Source organism: Natrix helvetica, assembly GCF_964273705.1.
Source record: "Natrix helvetica genome assembly, chromosome: 2".
Lineage (NCBI taxonomy): Eukaryota > Metazoa > Chordata > Lepidosauria > Squamata > Natricidae > Natrix > Natrix helvetica.
In genome coordinates this window covers 259,394,180-259,415,486 of record NC_138552.1, presented here as the reverse complement: position 1 = coordinate 259,415,486, position 21,307 = coordinate 259,394,180, and the positions used below count along the sequence as shown (strand labels likewise).

General features: G+C 36.5%; 1 protein-coding gene across 1 annotated transcript; it reads right to left on the bottom strand.

The window, feature by feature from the left end:
- Positions 1–2,510: 2,510 nt before the first annotated feature.
- CHAC2 (ChaC glutathione specific gamma-glutamylcyclotransferase 2) lies at positions 2,511–21,154 on the bottom strand. Its single transcript, XM_081942788.1, has 3 exons — positions 20,867–21,154; positions 11,990–12,025; positions 2,511–6,527 (listed from the first exon to the last, which is right to left on the bottom strand). The coding sequence occupies exons 1-3, from the start codon at positions 21,089–21,091 to the stop codon at positions 6,147–6,149; spliced, it is 642 nt and encodes a 213-aa protein (XP_081798914.1). The 5' UTR covers positions 21,092–21,154; the 3' UTR covers positions 2,511–6,146.
- Between the last annotated feature and the right edge of the window lie 153 nt (positions 21,155–21,307).

Below are 21,307 nucleotides of genomic sequence, written 5' to 3'. Positions count from 1 at the left end.
GGACTTTATTTTTTCTTTGAAGATATTTCGCTTCTCACCCAAGAAGTTTCTTCAGCTTCATGGATGAGGAGCAAAACATCTTGGGACAACCGTGACTTGGATGTCTGAGAATCTCCATCCGTACCTGCTTGATTAAGAAAATATAATAACATGAGAAAACTCTTCTCTGTTAATTGAAACTATTACCAGGGCTTTGTCTGCCCTTGGCATTAGAAATTGCTGTTAATTTAGACTATGTATGTATCAAAGCTAGTAATTATGAGAGAAGAGAAGAAATGCATATGGATTTTCCATAACTTAGTACTCTCTGAATTTATAATGATTAATCGGCACAGCTATGGAGGAGTCGCACTCCCCAGACATCTTGGAACTAATAAGGTCAAACAAGGAACTATGGCTGTTAGACCTGTTACTCTAATGACATTCCACACTAATTCTTGCAAGGCATTTTATTAATCTATGCAGTAAAATTAAAGAAGGAAATACATTTTCTCCTAATCTGCGTACTCTCATTTACATATTACGTGTATTTATAAGAAAATAGTACCATAGTAGCAACAACTACTGCAACTCATAAAAATATGGCATGTCGGATATTAATGTTTATCCATATTTAATTCAACAAATGCTACTCAACTAATCTGGAAGTGTTCCAAATATGGTTGTTTTTGACTTTATAGTTTATAATTGTAAGAAATATGTGAACAATGCATGTACTTTTTAAATAATTCATCAGGATTTAATTGGTACATAATCTCATTGAAAAATATTGCACAATGATATTATTTACTTTGCTTTGACAGTTATCTGGTATTAATTTTTTGATGGCATCTTCATACAAGCATTGAAAACTATTATTTTATAACTATCAAGTTTGAACTACCGTAATCCTAAAATAATAACTTCATTATTGGACCATTTTGACAGAATGCTAGTTATTGATATTTCAGTATGTCTTTAACAAACTAGTCCTTATTAAGAACATTGTTTTCATTAAGTTGTGGTAACATGGCAGATACATTTTGTGATTATATTTTTTCAATGATGTTAAAATTGTTTTAAAGTTGAAACATTTTGTACTTCTCTGGTGTGGTGGTGATTATTTATTGAACCTTGTTAGGTGCACAAAACAGTATATAATACAGCAGCTCATATTGCAGTGTACTGTATAAAAGGAGAAAATATCACTCCTTGGAATATTTTTATGACATCAAATACACAGTTGTAGACATCTAACAAATGCCTTTTTGCTTCTAATTAGGATTTCTCCCTCAGAAATATTGCAGATACTTTAGAATACGGTATGTACAATTGTTCTCCATGCTACAATCTTTTTTCTCCACATAAATTATTTTTGTTGTTGAGTCGCTAAATTGTCTCAGACCCTTCACAATACCACGGACCATAGCACGGCAAGTTCCCCTGTCCTCCACCATCTGCTAGAGTTTACTCAAATTCATATTCATTGTCGGCACTATCTAATCATCTCATCCTCTGCTGTCCCCTTCTCCTTTTGCCTTCAATCTTTCCCAACATCAGGGTCCAATGGATCTCTCTTCTTCTTAAGTGGCAAAAGTATTTGAACTTGTTTCAGTATCTGTCCTTCCAAAGACTGAGTTGATCTCCTTGCAGTCTAGGGGAAAATCAAGAGTCTCCTCCAATATCACAATTCAAAGCCATCAATTCTTCAGCACTCAGCCTTCCTTATGGTCCAACTCTCATAGTCATACATTACTACTGAGAAAACCATATACAGACCTTTGTTGGCAAGGTGATGTCTCTGCTTTTTAATATGCTGCCTAGCTTTGGCACAGCTTTCCTCCCAAAGAGCAAGAGTCTTTTAATTTCATGGCTACAGTCACCATCTGCAGTGATGTTGGAGCCCAAGAAAATAAAATCTCTCACTGCTTCCATTTCTTCTGTCTGCCAGGAAGTGATGAGACCAGATGCCATGATCCTTTTTTTTAATGTTGAGTTTCAAACCAATTTTTGCACTCTCATCTTTCACCCTCATCAACCACCTCTTAGTTCCTCTTCACAATCTGCTATTAGAACAGAAATTATACTCTTGTAAATATATACAAGTAGTTCTCAAACATGGAATTATATTTGTTACTGCAGTTATTACTATTACATGCGCTCACCTTGCTTATGGCCAGAATATCTGCTTTCCCCATGGTAACTGTTAATTGGAACACACAATGCCATAGCTGGTGAGGGACGCCTAATGCAGGACTGCAGTGCAGTACCTCCCCAGCTCACATATAGCTTGCATCAGGCCTCCCCCACTTCTTGAGGCACTCCTTCCACAGCTTCCTGCTCCCCTGGGTCCCACACTCTTGCATATCCTCTCCTGTCTCACTCCACTTATCTTTTCCAGTTTACCGTTCCAAGAGTACCCAACCCCAATGCGACCATGCAGCCTTCTTGCAGAGCCACTTTGTGTCATTCTGTAGGCGAGTGTCAATCTGTGAGATTGCTGTGTGTCACATCAACTGATTCTCTTTCCAAATGACAACTTCTAGAAATTGTCTTTCAGAAAGGGAATCCACCATATTCACCTATACAGAAGTTGCCTGGTACCATACCGGAAATTGGTGCCATTTTAGAAGTGGCCACAATTCTTGAGATCTGAGAATTATGGCCACTCCCAAAATGGCACATTTCCAAGATGAGTCCAAGCCAGTTTTATATAAGAAGGCTGCATGATGCATCCGCTATTTTTCTTCAGGAAAGGCAATCTTTGATAGAGGTAAGTGCATGGTGGGGTGTGGGATCCAGCAAGATGGGAAGCAGGCTCATGGGAAACAGTGGGGTGAATGGGAGGAAGATAGATCAGTAGGGACAATTGCAGCATCCCTGATGTTGATTGTATGGATGTCTGAAGTGTGATGTCATGACCACGGAGGCACTGCAGTGGCCATACGTTTGGGTGTAGGTCATAAGTCCCTTTATTCAGCGCCATTGTAATTTTTAATGGTCACTGAATCTTCACAAATTGAAGGATACCTGTAACTCATTAAAATATGTAAGTGTATTTATCTTCTAGTAAAACAAGCCACCCTCTGATGCTGAAACAGGTTTCTAAGAGTGGTGCTGGCTTTTCAGTATACTTCTAATTTCAAGCTTAAAAGTCACCACATTTCACCTATAACTTTTTGCATATTTATACCACTGTACTGCATCTCTTATGTTGATGGCTGGGATCCAAAGATTTTCAGAATGCCCAATGGAACTGTATGTATATTTTTTCAGAGCAGCAATTTATGGATTACAAATTTATTAAAATTCCATTTAATTTTTTAAGAAAGTACTTGACACACAACATGAGTTTCTACATGGGAAATGAAAGTTGAACATTTCTTTGATTATATAGTATTCACATTTACTAGTTGCTGAGCTCTGCTTAATCATAATGTAGTTGAATTACAATAAAATTGAATTAAAAATCAGTGAATTTTTTTTATGATAGCTAAGCCCTATTTCTATATAGATGTTTTTATAATGATGTAATAAGAATTATATTTAACCTAAATATGATTTATTTTACTGCAATCTGGAAATACCAGATCAGTTTATAATTTGTATCAGAATTCCTTTTCATTGTGTAATCTCTTGATTAACTCCTTATTAAATCTATACCCTTCAGATTCAGACTTAGTTATCACACTTTGTTGAATACAAGTGCCTTCAAAAACACAAACAACAACACTGCATAACATTTGCGAGTATTTGTTAAACAGAGGAAGAAAAACACTATATGGGCTTAAATCATAATTATTGTATTACTAATGCAAAATCATACAAGTTTCATTATGAAAATGACAGAAACATAGAACCAGTTTATGCTTTTGTTGAAAGTTTAAAGAAAAGAACTGAAACTGTGAGATGTACATGCATAGTTGGGACGGAAACGTTTTTTGTTGTTATGATATCATCAAGTTAACGCAGCAGATAACCATTTTAGTGGAAGTTGAGAAGATTTAGAAGTCCCGGCAATTTACTGTGCAACTTACCCTTGAACTCTAAGTATAGAATCCTGAAAAAAGAGGTACATTTAACTAAATCAATCAATTTTATTTAGAGCCAAAAGACCCAAAAGCTACTTAGAAACATAATCTAAATTTGACATTGGATAAAACAGTTTAGTAAGTAAAATATTTAAATTTATATTGTGTTTGTAAGTTGTTTATGGGCCTTCTGGATGCAAATAAAATTGGCTGATTAGATTTAAACTAAATCAACAGCTTATGCTTACCTGGTGTAAATTTTAATTTGGACTCTCAAATAAATACTTTGACATGGTTTCAAAAATATTGTGACAGATTGCCTAGATATATGTAATACAATCTTCAATAAACATCAAGTTCAAAGCACTATGGGAGAGAGATGCACAATTAGAATTTTTAAAGGGTATTTACTGGCCAGCTATAGCCATGAAAGAGGCATTCCATAGTGTTTCTTTTGAAATCCTAGTCTATGGGAAGAGTTATAATATTTTTATATGTCTTTAAGAGATTGGAAATAGACTGGAACTCATGTATTTTCCTTTGTTTACTGACAAGTTTATCATTGCAATAAAAAATTCTAGCAAGCATTTCCAAATTCTTGTTAGTAGAAAATATAATTAAGTTAACTATAATAAGTTATCCAGGTACAATTAGAACTATGCTCATTAATGATAATAACTAGACTTGGACATTTGCAGCGGAAAATTTCCGTTCAAAACCTATGCTGCAAGTTATGTGCCAATATTTTCTGAGGAACTTTGGCTTCTAAGGGAGCTTATTCCTTTAGATGCTTGCTAGATCTCTGCCAGTCCTTATAGAAACAATAATCCTATTCTTCTGTTTGATTCTGTTTGAAGCAAAAAGGAATTAGTATAGAATAGTGTCAAAAATGTGCTCTTGTATTGCAAATGCTGATTCTCTGCTTTTCAAATGGGCTGGATAATCCATATACTTCCAATTTTTTTCCAATTAGAGTGTACAAAGAGAAGTGCAGTCTTCATAATGAAAGCTTTACAAATGCATAGAAATTTATAAAAATTAAGGATTGTCACTAAAAACAAAAATTGAAGAAGAAATGTTCTTGTACCTCAATGTGTTATGTGTGTTTAGAAGCAAGAAGTTGTGAAACCATAACATTAGGTATTGGTGACCACTTCATGTTGGCATAGTAAAGGTTGAACAAAGGGTTATTGTGAATTTTAATTAATGGAGTTCTAATTACTGGGATAAGGGCAAATTTGACTATCTCCAAAAATGCCCAATGATTATGGATAGGAGTTTTGTTACATACTTTTTACTCTAGATTCAAGTTGTTTCCCTGATTACAGTTATTTCCGAAAAATGAGAGAAAGCCTTATGGTACCAGTATACATAATCTCTGAAGATACTGAAATCATGAATGCAAAGTGCTGTTTCCTTTCATTTGTAACTCTTTGATCCTCTTATCACTAAGCAAATGTTATATATAAATTATTGAATTTGGGCAAGTGAAACTAAATGATAAATAATATATAATATGCAATACATTTCAAACAGTTGTACAAATAATCCAGGTCCTTCATATAGATATAATTGCCATTTACAATGTAATCCTACACATATTTACTTTGTACCATGTTGGACTCAATCCTAAACAAGTGTACAAAGAATTTTTCTCTCTGTGCTGTAATCCACAAATCCCATTGGGAACATTTTTGAAGGAATATACTGACATTTATGTCAACACACATCACTCAATCCTATGCATTTCTTTCTTTGTTGAAAGGATTTCCTTTTGTGCATAGGACTGCATCCATACCTAAGTGAAGAATCTAGTTCAAAACTTTTTTTTAGAAAGGAAAACAAAATCTAATAATTTAAAGTTAAGAAAGTTTCCCTTCAACTTAAATCAGGCCTAAGTTATTCAAATTTGAGAAATGAACAGAAAAGCATTCTTAAAACTTTATGGAAATTCAAAGTTCCTTCTTAAATTTAAATATCATTTTAAAAATCTCTGTTGCTCAAGGACAGTGATGCCTCAATGAAATATGAAAATTATTTTTTTAAAAATTTTGATGGCTAATTTCCAAATTATATAAACAATATAAACAGAATAAACTTAGTCTGATAGTGAAGAAACTGTTTGCAAAGTGACTGTTATACAGGTTTGTTTTGCTCTTGTTCCAATAGTTTTTTTACCAGTTTCTCTAAAGTAAAAACATGTTCATCCACATCTTCTGGTACAAGATCCCTGAGGGAATTGCAAAGTTCAAATAGGTATTCTGTATTTCTTCCACTAGGACCAACTGCATTAAAAATCTGTTCGGCAATTTCTTCTAGGGGTGCAGGTCCGAGGTAGTTAGGGTTTTCACAGGTTCCAATATATAATAGCACATTAAAAGGTTCCACTGCAGGATCTTTGGGATAGAAGACAATAGTTGTAGTCCTATATCCACCCTTCTCTCGAAAATCAAGATAGGCTTTTACTTCAACTTCTTGTCCTATTGGCAGCTTGTATGCAACACCCCACACACAACCCTGGAGAAGAATACAATCAGAAAAATAAAGCATACTAAGATCAGACTCTATCAAAGAGTTGCAGAAGTCACTCTTCCAACCCATTATTGTCAGTAATGCATGCACATAACTTCTTTAATGAAAAAGTAGAAAACAGGATATTAATGAGGGAACTGCAAATTCTCAAACCCATGTTTCCAATTCTCCACTGGCTCTCTTCCCTTCCCATGTTTTCTTCCAGGGTTTTACTATGGTTCAGAACTCTCTTTCTACTCTCCGAAGTACAGGTACTTCATCTAACAAGTACTGTTAATTTAGCAAGTTAGATTGATAGAGATAAGCTAGAAATATTGCTAATTTCTAGTTATTTTAACTCTGCACTATTAGGATGACTACAGGGTATTAATTTGAAATAACTAGTTTGCAATGATTGGAGTTTGTTTTGCAATACAAATGCTGGGGAAAGAAAGAGAAAAAAAAACCAAGCTAAACTATTCTTTGCTTATAGAGGAAGCTGTCTGCTAACATAATAGGATCTAACTGCACAGCAGTATGAAAAAACTTACCAGAAAAGTACAGAAGAATTCACAGTGACAGACACTGTGTTGCATTTTGCTGATCTTGTCAAGTACAAAAGGTTGAAATCTGTAGCTGCCATTACTCTGATCTAAATTAGGCAGCATTACAGGACAACTAGTGGTGTTCAAACCTCCTTGTTTTCATGACATTTAATTTATTCTCAAGAAAATATAAATACTGGGGGAGTAATTACTGATGCTACTTAGAAAAGATATACGCAATTGAGGCTTCAGGGCTGTAGGCAGTGACCATATCCCTCCAAAACTTGCCTCCAATTGTATTTTTAAGAGAAACTGCTCAGTGCATCATAAGTAAATGGTACATATTTTAATGTAATGTATATAATATCTCAATTAAACTATGACAAAAAGATTTTTTATTTTTGTCTTAGCCACTTTTTAATCTTGGTTTCACTTAATTTTTTTTTACAGGGTCCCATCTAGCATACCATCTAGAAGTCAAGAGTGGTCCTTGGTGTGAACACCCCTAATGTACAAGAAATAAAGATTTATAATAGTAATACAAACTGAGTTTATTTTACTTTAGTTCAGTTTTTACTTTACAAAACATTTCACATGTATTTTCATTAATATTGCAATAATTTTGCAACACCCTGTAAGTTTTTACTTTTGCTCGTTAGGTTTGAGAACACAAAGTTGAAAATTTAATTCACCTGTGAGTTTGCAGCTGATTTGAGGATAGAAGTGAGATTTTCATGGTTCACATTTTTAATTTCTGATCCTAGGCAAATTTACTTTAAATATGTAGGTTTAGTGGTACCTAGCTGTGTAAAACTGTAGTTTTAAGCATCAGTGTTGCAGTATTTAACAGCAGGACATAGAAAGAGAGCAGTTGTTTATTTTCTTTGTACTATAAACAAAACATTATTTTCTAAAAAGTTTTAAAATATAAACATTGTAATCAGAGTTAGCAGTTTTCAGCAACATGTTAAAATATAATGCTAATTATTCTGGGAAGGTAAATTTTAAAAAATCAAGGAAATCATTCAAGTAAAAGATACATTTACAGTTGCAAAAAGTATATTGAGGACACACCAGAACTGTGAGTTTAAAGGTTTTATTTGAAGAAATATAATGGAACATGCTCTAAAGAACCAGCATTTCAGAGAGCAGACAATCTTAATGTTTAGTTTTTTTCCCTATATTTCCTTATTAACATTTTATTTTAGAATAATACTGACCAAATATATTTTAAATCAAGTTGAGTTTATATGGGACAGGACACTAATTTCTTTGCTAGTCAAAAAGTATAAATAGCTGCTTTACCATTCAACTCAATATTACTTCTTGCTCACCTATGGTAAGAGTCCAACACAAATACTGAACATATATACAACAGCAAGAAAATGCCACTAAGAGGGTGAATTTGGCACAGGATGTGTCTTGACAGCTTATTTTTCAGGCTGCAATGTATCTCATCATTGCTTTCTCCAATCCTGAAAACATAAGATCCATAAGTGGAACTAGACATTATAGGGAGCATATCAGACGTGGGTTGCTCCCGGTTCGGCCTGGATTGGGCGAACCAGTAGTAGCGACGGGGGAAGGCTCTACCTACACCCAGATGCATGCGCAGAAGTGTTACGTGCATGCTTGAGCAAATTGGTAGTAAAAAAAATGGAAACCCACCATTGGAGCATATATATTCTTTAATTTTTTTTCATATCTACTCTGTAAAACTAATAGTAAGGTTGTTTGAAAGTTAAATTATCTTTTATAGCAGCATCTCAATACATGTAGTACTGAACAACCATTTGCTCAGCAACTGAACTTTCAACAGCAGTGAATGGTAGTTATGGCTGTTCCCTGAAGTTACAGCTGCTGCAGTGGCAACTTTGAATTATTATTGAATTATTATTATAGCTCATTTCACAGTCAACTAGATGTTTATATTGGATTTGGTACTTTTCTCCACTCACTGAGTCCTTCCCAAGGTTCCGGGTTAGGCAATTGTTTGTTTATGTTTCATATTTCTTAATTACCCAGCTCACTGGAGCAGGGAGGGAAATGTTATTTGTAGTGTTAAAGATATCATTGCAGGATGTAAGCTGTTCCAAATAAAGCTGCCTGTTGCAATTGACTAATGGGGATTTTGACAATGCCAATGCTTTTCAAGTGGTGCTCCAAGTGTTTTGGGATTGCACCCGAGGGTGCAATTGGAACTATATTTGTTTTCTTTTGCCAGTCATTTTATTTGCAGGTTTTTGCATTTTGTGATTTTTATCCAGTCTTTCACAGTAGTTATAAAGTTAATGCTGCAGTGATTATGTGAACCAATGGTTTTGCTAAAAATTTGAAATAAATGCTAGTTTTTGGCAAAACTGTCATAAAATGTGGTCATATGACTGCATGGCACTGCAAATAGCGATAAATGTGACCTGATTGCAAGCACCCAAAGTTGTCATGTGACTGTAGGGTTGGGTGGGATTGTTGAAACTCTGAATTTGGGTTGTAAATGACTGCTGCTAGGTCCATCATAACTTTCAAAGGTCACTGACCAGTCATAAGTTGAGGACTATCTGTAAATGTAGTAATCACAGGCTCTAAGTTTATAAAGAATTTTCTAGAGAGTCATTTGCCTTTCTTCTAATTTTATGAATTTAGGTTACAGCCAAATCTTCATTGCTTCATAGATTATTTTTTAATTTCTAAAAGGAGAATCAGGATGTATTTGGGAAGACATGGAGGAAAATAAGTGGGTAGGCCAATTGAAGTCAGAAATTCTGGTGTCAATATATGGCCATTAAGTAAGGTCTACCTGTACCTTAACAAGTATAAATAGAGAATAAGGAGATGCTAAAATGAGGTACTGAACCCTTTTGTTTAAATGTTTAAAATAACTGTTAGACTACTAATTGCAGTACAGTTTCTTGTAACTGTCACACAGTTTAAAGGGTATGGAGGTATGGAAATGAAGGGAGTTCATTTGTGTTTGATAGACAGTATTGTTAGAATTACTTTCTTATATATAAATTAATTCTAAGCTATTTTTCAGAAGTCTTAATGCACCCTTCAGTACAGATAGTCCTCAACTTACAACTACAATTGAGCCCAAAATTTCTGTTGCTAAGTGAGACATGTATTAAGTGAGGTTTGCCCCATTTTATGACTTTCCTTGCCACAGTTAAGTGAATCACTCCAATTCTTAAATTAGTAACATGGTTGTTAACTGAAACAGGTTTCCCCATTGTTTTTCCTCGTTGGAAGATCACAAAAGGCAATCTTGGGACTCTGCAACAGTCATAAATATGAATCGGTTGCCAAGCATCTGAATTTTGATCACACGACCATGGGGATTCCTCAGTGGTCATGTGTGAAAAACTTTTAAGTCACTTTTTTCAGTGCTGTTGTAACTCTGAATTTTCATTAAATGAACTGTTGTTAAGTTGATTTGCAACTGTTCAAAGTTAAAATGGATCCCCAAAAAGATACTTACAGCTTGGATTTGAAGTTTCAATGGCCACCCTCATCCATGGTCACATGCCTGCATTTTTGGCACTTGGCAACCAGCCGACATTTACAGCTGATTGCAGTATCCTTCAGTCACATGATCACGATTTATGACTATTTTTGCTGGAAACTAGCTTTGCTTCTGGTTTCCCACAAAATATGCCGATTGAAGACAATGCTTAATGACTACAGTGGCCACTTAACACTTTACAATTGCTGCATTTAACAACTGTTGCAAAAAAGGTCATAAAATCAGGTGTAGTTATGTTGTTGTTGCTTAATACTAGCACAACTTACAACAGCAACTGAGGACTACCTATAAAAGTTGAATGGACATGGGGCAGGAAAGAAAAAAAGAGATCTTAAAGGTGAACAGGAATCAACTTATTTGAAACTAGTATTATATATATTAAGAATTTTTTTTCAGGAAAATGGAACTAGTTTCTTCAAGTGAATGGTCTCTAAACACTATACCAGTGATGGCGAACCTTTTTTGGCTCACGTGCCATAAATGGGAGGAGCGCAGGGGAGTCGTGTGCAGGTGTGCCGCACCCATAATGCGATGCACGACCACCCCCAGTGCGCATCCGCGCACTACAGGCGCGACCACCCCATTTTTGCATGCTTTTTCGCCCTCCCCAGGGGCTTTATAGGAACATGGGGAGGGCGAAAACAGCTTCCCCCGCCCCCCGGGAAGCCCTCCGGAGGCTTCAGGGACCTTCAGGAGGCTTCCCTGAAGCCTCCTGAGTGCTTAAAACGACCCTCCGAGCAAACCAGAAGTATCGGAAGGTCGTTTTAAGCACTCCGGAGGCTTCAGGGACCGTTAAGAGGCTTCCCTGAAGCCTTCGGAGCACTCAAAACGACCCTCAGAGCAAACCGGAAGTGCATTCCCGAACTTCCAGTTTGCCCATAGGGCCGTTTTTTTTGCGCTCCGGAGGCTTCAGGGAAGCTCATGAAGCCTCCGGAGGGCCTCTGGAGCCTGGGGAGGGCGAAAAATGGCTTTTAAAAAAGGTGAACTCAGCTGACAGGGCAGCGCCTCGCGTGCCCTGACAAATGGCTCCGCGTGCCACCTGTGGCACGCGTGCCATAGGTTCGCCATCACTGCACTATACTATTTTGGCTGTTTTTCTGTAGGAACAAGTATTTTGTCTATGAAAAATGTCAATTTGATACGTATTAGGCTCAAGATAGTTCCTGAACCATCACTTTGAACTTCCTTCTTCATATCTTTGGAGAGAAATGATAACAATTGAAATTCTATGCATATTTACTTTGTAGTAATTTACATTGTGTCTGAATTTATATCTCAATTGATGTGTATAAGATTACAGGTTAAAATTCTAGTTTTCTATCAGAATTAGGAAGGCAGATGCTACATTCTACTATTGAGGACAAAACGTATTTATAGAATATGTAAAAATACAACTACTGTACCTCAGGATCTTCAATAAGTGTCACAACTCTTCCAGGCTAAAATTTAAAAACAAAACAAACAAAAAATCAGTAAAAATTTCTCAGCCAGTACAAAAGTAAAGTTTTTTTTAAACAAAAATCCAAACCACAGATCATTAAATAAATGAAATATAATTTTAAAAGTATTTGAATTCTGTCAGTGAAGGTATATTTGCTGGCTGAGGAGCTTATATTTGATAAGACTGCAGATCGTAACATAAATCCATTTGTAATCATTTTATTTATGTACAAGTGTTTCGTGTGCTTTTAGGCTGGTTTAACCAAGCAAAATAATTCACCTCAGTAGTAATAACAAACCAATAAGCAGTGCCCATATGTTTCTCAGGCACATTTATCATTGGTTCTTTAGCCCTTAAATGCCTGTTAAATATTTTCAGAGACTTTGAAATATCAAGATGCTTATCTTATTTTAGAAGACAGTTACTTCTATAAATGGAGAGATCCAGGAGAGAATGGTTTTTTTGAAGTCCCTTCTATAGACATTTTTGGGGATGTATGAATATTCTAACTGTGCTTCTTCTATTTGCCTTGTAGAGGCAGATTCTACTTGGAGCTCCCAAATGATTTCATAGATATCAAGGTCCCTCATCTTTAACTCTTATTGTTATAACTGCAATAATTAATTATTAATGTAATAATTAATAATTCTTACAGCATAATGAATTGCATCCAGAAATAAACTGGCAACTGTTGTAGCTTCTATAATATAGATGTATGATAATGAGCCAGTTGTCCTAGTGGTTAAGGTACCAGGCTAAAAACCAAGACTTATAGTGCTGTTTTAGGTATGAAAAGTAGCTGGATAATTTTGGACCAGTCACTCTCTCTCAGCCCAATCCACCTCACAGGATTATTGTAGGGAAAATAGGAGGATGAAGGAGTATTAAGTATATTTGCTTCCTTAAGTTGTTTATAAAAATAATACATGTTGGACATAAATAAATAAAATTTAAATAAAAATAAATAAAAAGCTGCATTTTGTACCAGTTAAAAGTTTTTCTATTCACAAATTTCTCCCTAGGCACTTGCTAGATTCTCTATTTTATCTGAGTTTTTTTTAAAAAAAAGATGAAAATGTTGGTGATAGTAAAAGCAGGAAGCTGGCATGCTACAAAGCACAAGCTTCTAGAATCATGTAGTCTTTGAGTCACACATATATCTTACTGGGAAATGAGTGTTGTGAGTTTGGCTATGCACACAGTACTATGACAGCTATGTTCTGAATCCACCTTCCACTATGCTTTCAAAATTTTAATTTTGCCCCTAGCCCATAACTACTAGGATTGTCTCCATTGTGTACTTGTAATCATCAATAAAGTCATATGAGTGATGAGATTTGCTTGGAGGCTGTTGAGGTCTGGATAGGGAGCAGCAGGCTAAATCTAAATCCTGGCAAGACAGACTGGCTCTGGCTTAGGGGCTCTTTGGCTCTTGAAGTATTGCCATCGTTGGTTGTGGATGGGGTTGCACTGCCCTATACTGTCCCATTACATAATTTGGGAGTTCTTCTAGACTCATGACTCTTGTTGAGGAGCTGATGGCAGTCTCTGCACAACTGTGACCAACATGCCCTTCTTATAGTCACCCATGCCTTGGTTATCACCCATCTGGACTGTTGTAATGGGGTTTACATAGTACAGTATCCAGGAGCTTCATTTCATTCAGAATGCAGTGGCCTGAACAGTTTTATGCAAGCCCAAAGCTCTGCATGTGTCATCTCTCTTGTATGAGTTGCAGTGGCTGCCAATATGCTCCCAGATACAATTCAAGGTGCTGGCTATCACTTTTAAAGTATTACGTGACTTGGATTTTTTGAAGGACCACCTCTCCTCTATTACATCCACCTAGCCTACAAGGGCAGAAAGACAGGATATGTTATGGGTCTCATCAGTTGGGGACGTACATCTGGTGGGACCATGAAAAAGGTCTTCTCAGTGGTGGTAACCTCTCTATAGAATACCTTTGCTGTTGACGTATGGCTGGCCCTCTATCCTGTTGCTTTTCCAAAAGGCAAGGGTCTGGGGACCCCAAATGAAGCTGAAGCTGTCAGATACAAGAAATTGGGAACCAGGATAGAGTTCAAAATGCTACAAGTTTATTTTATGCTACCTATACCTAAGAATTTGATCTATTAACAGTCAAGGTGAATCGGCTCCACATAAGAGTTAACAGACTTCAGGGTCTCTTATGGGGGTGTAGACATTCCAGATTATGTGTTTGACCCCATCCTCAGGCTCACCTGATCATCTACAGGAGCCAATCATGGTTAATTTGATTATGTTCTGCTGTCACCGGGGGGGGGGGGATGTATTTTTATATTTCTGTTTTTTAATGTTGTAAGTCTCTTGGAGTCACCTAGATGTGAGTTTGGTTGTCCTGTAAGTTTGTTTAATAAATTTGAAAAATGAGATTTGGCCTTAGAAATGTATTCATGTTTGCATAAGAATGACCACATTTGTACAGGTGTAAGGATGAAGTGTCCTCTCTACCACAAATGGGATCTTTGTGCTCAGTTATCTAACTCTGTTAAGATGAGGCCATCTGGTATCTAATAGCTAGGAAATTGGTACTGACAGATAGAAACTTTATATTGGCCATTTACTAATAAAAACATTCTATAAAATAAAGCAAAATTATCCCTTAACTTCAATAATTGTTGAAAACCATTTATAGGCAAAGCTTATACATACTGTAGCAAAATTTTTCTATGGTTACAGAAATAAATTTAATTGTTTAATAGATAATACAAATGAAAATATTAGAATGCCTTGGAAATGTATGTAAAAAGGGGTAATCAACTGGTAATGAATTTCTGTGTAGAACTGACAATACAAAATAACATGGGCTGTGGTTTCTATAGCACCCAAGTCACAGGGGCAATATCTGCTTTCATATGGGGCTTTCCTATAGTTCCTTTAAAATAACAGCTGTGGGAAAATTGGCATCATGTTATCTTAGTTAAAAACTTTTTGAAAGGCCTAGGCTAAAGTGCTACCTCTTAGTCTGAATTCATATACGAATCTGTATTCAAGTTGATTTGTCATTACTATTTCTCTGAACTCTTTTAAAAAGACAGAATTGTTTGCAATCTAGACATTAATCGATAACTAAGTTAAGTTATTTTTTCAACAAATGTTCAGAAATTTATACTTTTAAATAAATTTTCAAAATTTGTTGGAAGGATTTCAGACTGGAGGTGAATTTGCATAAAAAGCAAACAATATTATTTGAAAGGTATAAGCTCCACCGAATATTAATGTTGTTGCATATTGTCTAATCCCAGAAGAATGCCAATTATTTTTAAGTATTGGCTCATTTATGTTGAAGTCAGTCAGTATTTCTGATGACTGACAAATCTGCTGCATATACAGCAGTAAATAACATAGCCTTGCCTTGTCAATGCCATTCTCCTAGATTGCTGGATGTTTCTAAACTCCATTGTTTCCTCTGCTCCACAAATACTATTTAGAATTTTATAAGCTCTATAATCCTTGTATAGCGAGAGGCACACTGGGTTTCAAAGTACTGTAAAATTTAATATTTTTGTTCAAATATTTTTATTTTTTATGAAATATAAAATAGGAAAGGCTTTACTTGTTTTAATCTTAATTCATATATATTGTTATTAACCCATGGCAGGCAATGCTTTCTGAAAAGCATTTTCAAATAATAACTAGACCATAGCTTATTATGAGTCCTTTATTTAGCCTACAAATTCAAAATACGGTTTTCTGAGAATTCCCTGAAAGTTGGAAAAGTATACATCAGTGGGCTTTAGTAGGCAACGAACAGCATATTTTTATAATTATACAGATATCTGCATTAATAACTAAAATCCTTCATTTTGAGGAAATTAGTAGTTGTGGTTCCAAAAAATCTGTTTTTATGCTTAAACAGGAATGATTAAGCATGTTTTTACTTACATAAAAACAAACATTTTCAAATTTGACAAAATATATTTAAAAATTTCCCACACATTAACAAATAATCTAGACCAACACAACCAATTTTCTTATAATATCAAATTACTTAGAAGAGTGAAATCCAGTGCATCCTGGCGGTGCTTGAAATCAGCTATTTAAAATTCTGTTTAACAATATGAAGCAGGTTGTTAGTCCATGCTGCTTGCTTGCTTTAACTCCCCAGAATTTTGGTTCAAACGAAAAGGTTTTTGGGCAATCTAATTCCTATGGGTAGCATATAAAAATGAATAGTAATACATTTCTGTTGATATAACTCAGTAGTTTGATTGAGAGTCATACTTCCATGTTTCTGGATTGTAATAGGACAGAAACATGTGAAAATTATTGGTTTGCGCACAACTCCATACAAATCGTATGCAGAACTTTCAGAATGATTTATCCCTGGTGGTCTGTGGGAATTATCTGTACCACATATTACTCATATGCTATACAGACTTATTTATTTATTTTATAAATTTATATAGCATCTTATTTTATACAGCATAATGGTGGGCAGTTTACAAACACAACCCCCCCCCCCCCTGAACCAGTGTAAAAACATGCAGTAGCCCTAAAAAAAACACTCCTTATATCTACCAACAACTTTATCAGGCTCCAGCCAGATGCTATCCCAACTTTGTTGGAAAAATGAAAAAAACCAATTGGCTTTTCTGGATCTCCGAGGGAAGGTTGTTCCAAAGGGCAGGAGCTACTACCAAGAAGGCAGACTACTTTAATCCTGCCAGATGGCAACATTTAAGAGAAGGAACCTGGAGCAAGCCCATTCTATCTGATCTGATGGAGAAGACATATAGCTTCAAGTGGTCCCACAAATAATCTGGCCCCATGCCATTCAGGGATTTAAAGGCGATAATAAGAAACTTAAATGGCAGTCAAAAAGAAAATTGAAGATAGTATATCTTGCATAGCATCAGAGTACCATGGGCAAACCATGGGATCAGAGTGGTATTCAGCAGGTTCTGACCAGTTCTGGAGAACAGGTAGCGGAAATTTTGAGTAGTTCGGAGAACCGGTAAATATGAACTCTGACTGGCTCCACCCCCATCTATTGTCTGCCTCCTGAGTCCCAGCTGATTGGGAGGGAATGGAGATTTTACAGTATCCTTCCCCTGGAGTGGGGTGGGAATGAAGATTTTACCGTATCCTTCCCCTGCCACTCCCACCAAGACATCCCACCAAGCTATGCCATGCCCACAAGCCACACCCATAGAACCGGTAGTAAAAAAAATTGAATCCCAACACTGCATGGGATGTCCAAATCTTTGTATGCCACTGCATTCTGGATCAATTCTGTCTTAAGGGTTCTATTTCAATGTAATGTTCAGATGCAGCCACTATGAAATAGTATCTGTATTAAAAATGGAAGGAATAAAATAACAAATAAAACCAATAAAAAACAGGGAAAGGATGCATACTGGGCAACACGTCCTTGTCTTGGTTATACTACAAGTCAGTTTGTAAACATTTCAGAACTATCCATACTCCTGCCGTACTATGAGCTGCAATGTGCTTTAAACTTCATCTAAGATTTATTAGATTAGATTCAACAAATACTTTATGTACTTTTTGACCAATCCTGCACTTTGATTTGCAAGTATTTTGGCCCTTTTCCCTCTACGTAACAGCTTTGTTTCATTGATAGTTTGGAGTTGTCTTAGAAGAATTTGTTTTAGGTCAGATATATTTTCAGTTAGGCTAACTGTTGTAAACACCCAGCAGTCTCCTTCCAACAGTAAAATTAACTATTTCCTCCCTAATTATGAATTGCCAGAGTCATAAGGCTGAAAAACAGCTCCAATCCATGAAAATTCCCATCACTATTCTTACAATGAATTACTTTTACTGGAATTCAATATTTTACTTCCTTCAAAAATAAAATTTCTAATTAATATCCAAAGTCCTATTTTTATCTCAGTCTGTCCACAGAACCATGTTCCAGAAGCCTGCTGGAACATCTTTGGCAAACTTGAAACCTGTGGCATTGAGGTTTTTTTGGGAAACCAGTTCCAAAGTTCTTCTTTGATAACCTTCCATTCAGATATTCTTCTTCAGTGTGTATCTTATGGTAGTCATGAACACTGACATCAGTACAAGTTCAGTGCAAGAACAGCTTGATTCTTTGCTGTTCTCTGGTCTCTTTGTGATCTCCCAGAAAATTGTAAGCTTTGCTCTTGGGAAATTTTGTGTTGGATGATCAGTCTTGGGAGTAATAGTCATGTTGCATTTTCTCAATTTGTACACTACCTGACTGTGAATTGATGGAGGCCATTCTAGTCTCATGAACATCAACAACACTTTTTCTTATGATTACAAATTTGAGCATGTTTACACAAACCGGGACTGTGAGCAACATTCTGATGATGACATAAAATGTTTGTTTTATTGATGGGCTTACATGAACTCTGAGGTCATTGTAAGTCATAGTGTTGCAGGATTATGGAGAGCTCTAAAAGATTCATGTACTTTCTCTTCTTTTTTTCCTTCCTAGCATCTTTTTGCAAGTGCAGGATCCTGGCCCAAATTCACCTAATCAGCCTTCATGTTCAAGGTGGGACTAGAAATCACAGTCTTCTGGCTGTAAGGCCTGGAGCCTTACCTACTAGACGAAACCTGGAGCCTTACCTACAAGACCAAATCAGTTCTTTACTGATTCTTAGTTCTTACAGTTCTTAGATTTTTCCTCGTTTTGTTCTGTCCAAAAAAGATACTGAAGGATGTTCATTTAATCAGAATTTTCTTATCAATTCCAGACTGGTAAAGAAGTAAAAAAATTGGAAAATTAACAGCTACTTTTGTATTTGCTTACAATTATTTAATATAATCAGAAGTTAACATCGTTTCAACAACAATCATAAATCAGAATGGGTGCAGAAATTGTGACCATTCTAATGTGCCACTGAATTCATTGACACTTATTTCTTGGTAAGGATGCAATGGTTACAAACTAGGATGTTTTTAGTGAACGAACTTTGGGCTCATATTATTGATACATTTATATAAAAAGAGTAATGGGAACTGAAGCAGTAAAAATGAGGTAGAGACAAAATTATTATCTTATGCAATGACATTTATTTAAATTAATTGACCACCCAATTCCAACTAATTTTTCACGAGTTTTAATGTTGCTCACATATTCATTTTAAATGAAATGTAATCTGAATTTATCAGTTGATTAGTAAACTCTATAGATAAATGCAGTCAAAAAGTTAAACATCCTAGGGCTCTCAATTGAAATATGGAAAAATTAACACTTATTCAAACAAAAGGACATTCACTGAGAACATAAAGTGCAAACCCACATTCTACCCTGGAAATCTTGGAACACTGCTTGACTGCTAATTCTAGAAGAATTGTGGTCTGCCATTCCGTTATAGTATCACTTCAGAAAGTTGTAAATTGTTTCCCCAAATATACAGAAACCCTCCACACACAGGAATGAATTGCACAGCACAGTAAGCTAAAAATCCAAGATTATAGCTTCCCATTTCAGAAGATTTTAAAATACTGAATGCACAGCTCATCTCACTACACAGAGCACATTATGTTCTTCTTTTGCAATCAAAATCCACATGTAGTAAGTGGAAGTTGGTCTTTTTAAATATTTGAAACAACTTCCTTCATCTTATTTTATTTACTAGACAATCTCATTTGGCTTAGTGTAACCTATTCAGAGAAAACATGGAAGACTGAGCTGCGCATCTGTGACACGTTTATTTATTTTATGAAATAGTCTGATTTTTTTCCTCAAATTACATTCAAGGACAAAATGGATACAGCTATTAAAAGACTTGCTGATGGCAAATACCTTAAGACAGTTTTAAAGGGAGACAATACTTTTGATCTTTAACAACAAATATATGTTGCTCAGGAGATGATCACACCTGTTCATATTTCCAATATGCTGAATAATAACTGATAAAACTATACATGCTAAGCTAAAACTAAACAAATCCTGTTATGTCTTAGTATGTTGTGCGAATGAGGCCATCATTTTAAGCCATAATGTGATTTTTTTGTTTTGGTATAGCATGTTGGAATACAGCCAGCATTATCCATGGGTTTGGATTTAAACATGATATGCAAGGTCAGTAATTTTATTTTTAGCAGAAAATCAAATCTTGCCATTGAAGTTCTCTTCATAGTGTGTTCAGAAGGAATCTGGGCAAATATAAATAAATTTAGAGAAGATATCCCAAACATTGAAGTGTAGTGCAACCATATTAAAAAAATAAAACTATCTTGGGAACTTTGTTTTTTTCCTTGTTGCCTGCAAGATACACTGTCCTGTCTGCATTTCCCCAAAGGGCAAGGAAAAAAAAACAATTGCATCCAAGTTGCATGGTTAACTATATTAGTATTCGAGGTTTGTCTGTGTATAGTTAGACAAGTTAAAAGCAAAGAAAGTAGTTGTGGGAGACAAAGACACATTTCCTCTATTATTCCAACAATAATAAGCGCTGGGCTGTGCGTGTGAAAAGTGCACCTGGGTTCTGGAATCGCTCCACCCGTACAAAATTGGCACTCGGCTTATTTTACTCCAAACGTGGGCGATCTGCCTCGGCAGTTATGCACACGAACATCAATCCGACCAGTGGACACGCAGGCACTTGCCAAGCTCCTCTGCCAACAGGATGGCTGGCGGGTCAGCTCTTGTCAGTCGCACAGGTCCACCTCCCCAAGCCTTTTCCTTCTCTGGCCCAGTTCGATTCCAACCCAGCTCCCATCTGGAAGATAACAAATTCTCCCCCCTAACTAAAAGAGAGAGCAAGTCCTGGCATCTCTCAGTGCCTCACTGGCACCGAGCGGGTAACGAGATAGCCCCACTTCTCCGCTCCGTCTGCCTACCGCAGCTCACCTTGCCCGGCACTCCACGGTGATCCGTGCTGCCTTGCCAGAACCTCCTGCTGTAGCCCGTGATGTATCCTACCATCTTGTCCTCGTAAGGAAAATCCACCTTCCAGATGAGAGAGCCATATCCGAACACCCACATGTTTCTAGCCCCGTCACTCTTTGCTTCGTTGACTGGGGAAGAGGGAGGGGACGGGCAACAGCGGCCCTGGGGGCTGCTAGGGCTTTGCATATTCTCTCCAGCCTTTGTTGAGCAGGCAGAGCACACAGCAGAGCGCAGGGCCCGCGCTCAAAAGAGCCCCAACCTCCGAGCGGGCTCCGCTTCCACTTAACCACGTGCCCCTCCACTGACTGTCTCGCCGGGAGAACTGGGGAGTCAGAGGCGCCGCTAGACGGCTTTTTTGCCGGAGACCGAGCTCAAACTACAGCTCCCGGCATCCCCTTCTGA

What these genes read in the sequence shown, in the direction of transcription:
- CHAC2 (XM_081942788.1), bottom strand. Translation starts at nt 21,091, where the DNA reads ATGCAAAGCCCTAGCAGCCCCCAGGGCCGCTGTTGCCCGTCCCCTCCC. An exon ending in ACCGTGGAGTGCCGGGCAAG is followed by an intron (nt 12,026 to 20,866) that starts GTGAGCTGCGGT and finishes TTTAAATTTTAG; the next exon opens with CCTGGAAGAGTTGTGACACT. An exon ending in CACTTATTGAAGATCCTGAG is followed by an intron (nt 6,528 to 11,989) that starts GTACAGTAGTTG and finishes ATTCTTCTCCAG; the next exon opens with GGTTGTGTGTGGGGTGTTGC.